Source organism: Oryctolagus cuniculus, chromosome 6 (assembly GCF_051225735.1).
Source record: "Oryctolagus cuniculus isolate XC-2025 breed Fujian yellow rabbit chromosome 6, ASM5122573v1, whole genome shotgun sequence".
Lineage (NCBI taxonomy): Eukaryota > Metazoa > Chordata > Mammalia > Lagomorpha > Leporidae > Oryctolagus > Oryctolagus cuniculus.
The window spans coordinates 99,399,664-99,407,222 of record NC_142872.1 but is presented as its reverse complement, the minus strand read 5'-3'; the positions used below and the strand labels follow the sequence as shown (position 1 = coordinate 99,407,222).

Below are 7,559 nucleotides of genomic sequence, written 5' to 3'. Positions count from 1 at the left end.
GTAGATTTCCTTTAGTTGTTACCTAAGGTAATGTTAACAGATTTTAAGAATTAGGGCATGGAGGGGCTGGTGCTGTAACAGTGGGTGAAGCTAGCACCTGTAGTGCCAGCATCCCATATGGGCACCAGTTCTAGTCCTGGTTGCTCCACTTAGAATCCAGCTCCCTGCTAATGTGCCTAGGAAAGCAGCGGAAAGTGGCTCAAGTCCTTGGGCTCCTGCACCCGCATGGGAGACCTGGAGGAAGCTCCTGGCTTCGGATTGGCTCAGTAGTGGCCATTTGGAGAGTGAACCCACATGGAAGAACTTTGCCTCTGGTTATGACTGCCTTTCAAATTTTTTTTTTTTTTTTTTTTTTTTTTTTTTTTTTTTTTTTAAGAAAAACTAGGGCATGGAAATCTTTGGGAAAGCCGTTTGATCTTTCACCTTTGGCTCTGGCTATATTCTTCAAAAGTGGCAATCTTCTATGCAGGTCTCATGCTTGTGATCACTTTTAATCTACATGTGGAATGTACAGCCCTCAGGTCTCTATGCTGATTTTTCATTTTGGACAAAAGGTTTTTCCTGACACCTCTCTACATAACGTTTTTTAGATAATAGCATTTTTTGCTATTTGGAACTTCCGTTATTGTGCAATGTAAGGCTTAAGTCTCAGCCTCTTGTAGCACTAGGGAGTAGTGTCTCCTGCATTGTGGTAGTGGGGTGCGGTTAGAGGAGGAATAGGGCCTGGCATGGAAATTTATGAGGTACACACATGATTTTGGAAGACTTCAAATTGAGGCGTGTATTTTGACTGCAACCCCAGAATTGAATTTATAATTGGTCTTGCATGGGCCCTAGACTTAACACTTCCAAGTTTGTTTTTTTTTTTTTCTTTCTTTTTTTAATGCACAGCCTTTAGCTCTCACTGATCCTGATTTTTATTCAATGAGAGGTTAGCTCTCCCTACTCCAGGATCACAACAGAAAGTGAGCCAGTAATAAATACCAGGTCTAATTTGAGTTGGTTTTCTTAACCAGAGCAGCTTGGAAGAGTTAATATCATCTAAATGAAAATCTGGGAAAGTGTTGAGCTGTTTGAGGATTTTTTTTTGGTGGGATCTGAATCTTACCAGAGCTAAGCTTGCAACTCCAGTTGGGCATCCAGAGATGACAGTATTAGAACATAATTTGATAGGAGCAGATGTTTGCCCCTAACAGTGGTTAAGCCATGCTTGGGACACGTGTCGCATGTCAGCGCCTCTGTTGAAGTCCCAAGTCCCAGCTGCCCCACCTTTTCCAGCTTCCTGCTCATGTGTACCCTGCGAGGCAACAGATGGTGACTGCCATCACCTAGGAGACCCAGATTAAGTTCCCAGCTTCCTGCCTGGTCTAACTAGGTTGCAGGCATTTGGGGAGTGAACCAGTAGATGGGACACATGTCTTTGAAAGAAACTAAAGTGATGAGAACTGTCACTAAGTGATCAGCAGAATGGTCCCAGTGGGTTGAGCCACTGCTTGGGGCATACATCGCATGAGTGCCAGTTCTAGTCCTCTTGCTCCCCAGCCCCACTCAAGATTCAGCTGCTGGTGCACTCTGGGAGGTGATGATGGCTGAAGTGCTTGGTCCCCTGCCACCCTCATGGAAGGCCCTGATGCAGTTCCTAGTTCCTAGCTCCTCCCTTGCCCAGCTCTCGTGGGCAGTCAGGAACTGAACCAGCAGATGGAAGGATCTCTGGTGCTGCCTTTGAAGTACATGGAGATGATTAAGTACTGGTGCTAAGATCCCATCCAAGCCACGGAGGGGACACACCCAACCTTTTAACAACATGGAACATGGAACTGGGACAAGAATTCGGTCTTGTCGCTAAAACTGTGTGGGTCGGGTGTTGCCTGGTGTTGAACGGTCCAGACTTTGTTACTCTGAAAAGCCTGGTTGCTTTGAAAAGGAGTCCTTGATACAAGCTGATGCACACACGAGACAGAAAACAAGTACACCGACTTTGCCCCCTGCCCACACTGTACCAACCACAGGCGCTTTGTACCTTAGGGCTCCCCCTTGCCTGGTCACCATGGGTCGACAGCAGCTCCACAGCACAGACGAGGGCTTCCCAGCCCTGCCCGCACCCAGAACGGGGTCCCTTCCCCACTGCACTGTGGCCGCTGGCTTGGCCCCTCTCTGGCACCTAGCAACGGGCGGACGCACGGGGCCACAGCGGCCGGAGCCGCGGGGCTGGGCCGGGCGGCGCACCGCTCGAGAGAGCGTCGCCGGGCTGCCGGCCACGGAGCATGCTCGCTGCCGCGGCCAACACTGCGACGCAGCCAGGCTGGGGCAGGGGCTCGGGTTGGTGCTGGGCCGCCGCTGGCTCCCGCGCTGCCCGCTGCCCCCACTGCTCCCTCTGCCAAAGCTGCCAGAGTCGCGGATCTTGCTGCCGCAGGCCAGCCACACGAAGAAGCCCATCCTCTCCTCGTTGGAACTGCAGGGACAGTGAGTGAGGGTGGCCGGGCAGGCTGGGGACCTTGCCCAGGCAGGGCTGGGAGGGAGGTGGGGCCTTCTCCCAAGAAGAGGAAACGGAGGCCTGGAGAGGTAGGTGGGTGACTCCAAGGATTCTCTGGACACACCTGGTAAGGGGAGCTGGCACCAAGGCCTGGCATGAGGACCAGAGCAAGGCCGTCATGTGCGGGGTCTAGTGACGGAGATGACACTGCTGAACCCCAGGGGAGGAGGCCTGCCTGCCGGATGTGGGTTTTCTCTGCACACTGCTTGGGTTCTGGCTCCTGCAACCACACACATCCATCCCTCAAGTGGACGGACAGACACCCCCTCACAGGTGGCTGCTCTAACCCTCCCCAGACTTAACCTTGAAAGGGGTGTGTTTGTGTTGACTCTCCTCCTTTCTTCCGCATTTGCGCCCAGCCGGATGGACAGGACCTGGGAGGCCAACCCTATTAATTGGATTGTTTTAATCCTGTCTTCATCACCAGTTTTGCTTTGTGCCATTTCTGATTCACCTGGATTTTGTGTTAACTTTTCTCACTAGGGGTTGAAACTACTAGAAAATATGTACATAAGGTCAGTGGGGTGGTGTGTTCTATGGAATGGGGATTCCAGAAAACTAGAGCCTTTAGAGAAATGCAAAACAGTTTTGCAGGCAATTTTAGGAAGCACAAGAATCCTTGCTCCACATCTTTACTGGCTTTTTATGTATGTTGCTAAAATTTCCTGTTACAATGGTGTTTCGTCAAAAATATTTAACATTCCCCTTTAAGTTATTCCTTTTTGAAATTACATTATAATGCATTAATACTTATGAAACAGCACAGCAGTATATTGTGTTTATTTCCTATTATATATATGTATATATAATATGTATATATATATATACACACACAGCCCTGAATTTTTTTTTTTTTTTAAGATTTACTTATTTATTTAAAAGTCAGAGAGAGGGAGAGACAGAGATCTTTCATCCACTGGTTCATTCTTCAGATGGCTGCAACAGCCAGGGCTGGGCCAGGAACCTCATCTGAGTCTCCCACATGGGTGGCAGTGTTCAAATATTTGGGCCATCTTTTGCTGCTTTTCCCAGGCCATTAGCAGGGAGCTGGATAGGAAGTGGAGTAGCCAGGACAAAAACCGATGCCCATATGGGATGCTGGCGTCATAGGCAGCAGTTTTACCCACTATGCCACAGCACCAGCCCCAACCGTTTTTAACCCTGTTTCGTGCTCATCCTGTTTTCCTTTACTTTTTCGGTCATGAATAGAATCATACATTGATTGTTTTAAGAAATTGCTTCTTAAAACTAAGATACAAAGAACACTTTTGAATCAGTTTATTTAGGTCTAAACTGAGTATTTCACTGTAGAAATATAATAGTTTCATTGAGATTGGTTCCAGTTTTTATGAACACTATATGAACATTTTTTAAAGATTTTTTTGAGAAGTAGCGTTAGAGAAAGGAAGAGACAGAGAAAGATCTTCCATCTGCTGGTTCACTCAAACGGCTACAATGGTCGGAGCTGGGCTGATCAGGAGCCAAGAGCTTCTTTGGGTCTCCCATGAGAGTGCAGGGGCCCAAGCACTACTGCTGTCTCAGGCCATAGCAGAGAACTGAATCAGAAAAAGAGCATCCAGAACACAAACTGGCACTCATATGGGATGCTGGTGCCACAGGCAGAGGCTTAACCTACTACACCACAGCGTCGGCCCCAACAATGAACATTCTTACACATGGGTACAGTTCTGAGGGAGAATTGCTAAATTAGATGTATGTCAATTTAAACAGTGTGATAGATTTTTCCTGATTAACCTTTTCATCAGTAGGCTGTGGTGAGAAAAAACTTCGTTATTATTTAAACATTAGCTTCCTCTTCCTGAGTATCACATACTAAGTGCTATGCTGAACAGTTTACATGCATTTTAAAATTTAACCCCCACAAACCCCATGAGAGTCAGAGGCACTATTTTCTTCAGGATGCTCTGGTTATGCAGAGCTATTGAAGGATGAAGGGCAGAGTCAAGGTCAGAATGCAGGCTCAGTGTACTGTGTTCTTTGTGTGCTCAGTCACTGACCAGGAGCTGTGTTTCACTGGATCGTTTGGGAATTAAGTGAGATCATATATTTGGTATTACAGGTGTTAATTCCTTTCTCTACTGACTCCTGTGGAACTGGACATGGTCCAACCTTACCATGATGCTTGTTCCTCTGGACCATCTGCCTTCCAAGTCACCCCCTTTCCCTGTCTTCCTGCTGTAAAGGAGATCTCTGGCTTTCTTCATTCTCTCAGATCTCCTTTACCGTCTGGAAAGCAGCCTCTGGCCTTCATTCTCCCTGTAGATAGATAACGCCCCACACTTTCGTCTCCAGACCACATTTGTAGCCCTTAATTTCTGCTCCTTGGGTCCAGGTTATGTATCTCATTGATGTCCTCTACTCATTTTATTCAAAATCAGGCTCCTCCTTGCCCTCCAGCCCCAGACTAGCCTGTTCTCTTTGAATTGTAATTTATGGTTCTGTAATTCCCTTAGTCATCCCAGTTCATAATCTCAGCTATCTTTGACTCGTTTTCCGTTGTCAAACCTTCCAAATTCAATCATCAGTCTTGCGTTCTCACTGCTGCTACTCTAATTTAAAACCGCTGGACTATTATAATAGCCCTTTAATTCCTCTCCTTGTCTCCAGTCCCTGCCAGATTAATCTTCCTGAAGTGTAGCTATGAGTATGTGCCACACATCTCTTCAAAAACCTTCAGTGGCTACCCATTGCACAAAGTTGAAAATACAAAGCACTTTGCCCAGCATTCAGATTTGTCTGTAATCTCCAATCTTATTTCATTAATTCTTGGAAATACCCTGGTCCAATCCCCTTTCTCCACTTATATTTCATTTTCCATGACATCTTTCCTATCTCTTTTCCTAGAATGCCTCTATCCACATTTCTGTTTGTTTGAATCCTATTTAAATGTCATTTTCTAGTGTCTTCCAAGTCTTTATGAACCTCTACCTGAAAGTAACATCTCCATTACTCTCATATGTTCTATATTATAAGGCTACTGTTTTTCAGTCTGCATTGGAAATTAAATCAAGGCAGAACATTTATTTGTATTTGTCACATGGTGCATTTATTTGTACATAGAACAGGCTTACTGTGTATATTTGAGTAAGTTAGCTAATAAAGAAATAATGTTGTAGCTAGCATATTGCTGACTATAGTGACAAGCAAACAGCAACATTTCAGTGATTTAACATGTAGAAATTACTTCTTGATCACATGATAACAACTCCAAGGTAAATGTTCCTGGTCAGCCAGTAGCTTTCTTCCTCTTGGTAGAAGGACGCAGGCTCTGCCATTCACCTGTGCTCCACTCTTGGTCTGAATGCAGTCAACATATCACCCTTTTTATTCCATACATGTGTCTTACAACATTATGTTATATACCTTAAACAAGCACAATACATTCAAAAAAATTCAATGAAAGGGAAAGGAGAAAGCAGATCTTTGTTGAAGATTCTTACAAAAAGTTAGCACACCCTCACATTCCAGTCACAGAGAGGCAACCATTTCCAATGAGCAGCATTCACAACTTGTATATCACTTACTCAAAAAGCAAAGCCAAAACCCTGCTTCCACATTCTCATTAGGTCAGCCGAGGCTCTATTGTATCGAAGGATGTGAACCTAGCTTTCTTATTAGAATTTGTCATGATGAACTCTCATTGTTTGGTTTATTCCCCCAATAGACTGCATGCCTTTGTATCCTCATCACTCATGTATTTCAACTCCTAGCACAATGCCTGGCATTATGAATAAATAAATAGCTTTCTCAGTGAATCTGTGTCTTGTCTTTTTGTTCACTTGATAATTATTTTGGTTCAGACAAAGTTAAAAATAAGGATGAATTGACCATCTGCTATTTGATACTTGGGTTATTTTCAGCCTCTTTGCTATTATAAAAAAATACAGAAATTTGCATCCTTCAAGTATTTATATGTGTTAATGATCTTTCCTTTAGAATAAATTCATGGAAGTAGAATTCTGGATCAAAGGTATATAAAATCAGGCCGGTGCCACGGCTCACTTGGCTAATCCTCTGCCTGAGGTGCCAGCACCCCAGGTTCTAGTCCTGGTTGGGGTGCCAGATTCTGTCCTGGTTGCTCCTCTTCCAGTCTAGCTCTCTGCTGTGGCCCAGGAAGGCAGTGGAGGATGGCCCAAGTGCTTGGGCCCTGTACCTGCTTGGGAGATCAGGAGGAGGCGCCTGGTTCCTGTCTTCAGATAGGCGCAGTGCACCAGCTGTAGCGGCCATTTGAGGGGTGAACCAACGGAAGGAAGACCTTTGTCTCTCTCTCTCTCACTGTCTAACTCTGCCTGTCAAAAAAAATAAGTATATAAAATCATAAAGACTGATATGTTTGGGGTACTGTTGTGGCTCAGTGGTTTAAGCTGCCACTTGCAACACCAACATTCCATATTGGAGTGCTGGTTCAAGTCCCAGCTGCTCACTCCTGGTTCAGCTGCCTGCTAATGCACCTGGAAAGTAGCAGAAGATGGCTCAAGTGCTTGGGCCCTTGCTGCTCACATGGGAGACCCATATGGAGCAGGGTTTCTGGCTTGGCCTGGCTCAGCCCCAGTATTCGGCTGTTTGGCAGGTAAACTAGTGGATGGAAGATTGCTTTCTCTCTCTGTCTCTGCCACTTTGTCTTTGAAGTAAATAAAAATCTTAACAAGAAGACATACATATTGATAAGTTTGCCCTCTGGAAATATGAATACATGCACACACTGGGACCTTGTGAAAGAACCTGTTTCCTAGAATCCCATTGTACACTTTGATTGGTGTTAAAAAAGTCCCTCCCTTTAGGATTCTTTTTCTTTTTGATTTTATGATCTTTGCATAGAAATCAAATTCTTCAGTTCCTTATGTCATCATTTGAAAAGTTACTCTGGAAACTTCTGTGCTAATGTGGTGGAGTGAGCTGACATGGAAGAACTTCCATTCTACTTTAATATGTATGAAGAGCTGAGTTAAATACAATAAGGTAATTTATGAGTATGTGACTGAGCTAAGCACCAAAAGGAAGAAGT

General features: G+C 44.9%; 1 protein-coding gene across 2 annotated transcripts in view; it reads left to right on the top strand.

The window, feature by feature from the left end:
* The first annotated feature begins 328 nt into the window (after window positions 1-328).
* Window positions 329-7,559, top strand: part of C6H8orf89 (chromosome 6 C8orf89 homolog) — a 41,695-nt gene continuing 34,464 nt past the window's right edge. For both annotated transcript variants that reach the window (XM_089335399.1, XM_089335398.1), the window contains exon 1: window positions 329-2,463. In XM_089335399.1, the coding sequence (XP_089191525.1) occupies window positions 2,048-2,463 (416 nt within the window). In that variant the 5' untranslated portion in view covers window positions 329-2,047. The remainder of the gene's footprint in view (window positions 2,464-7,559) is intronic.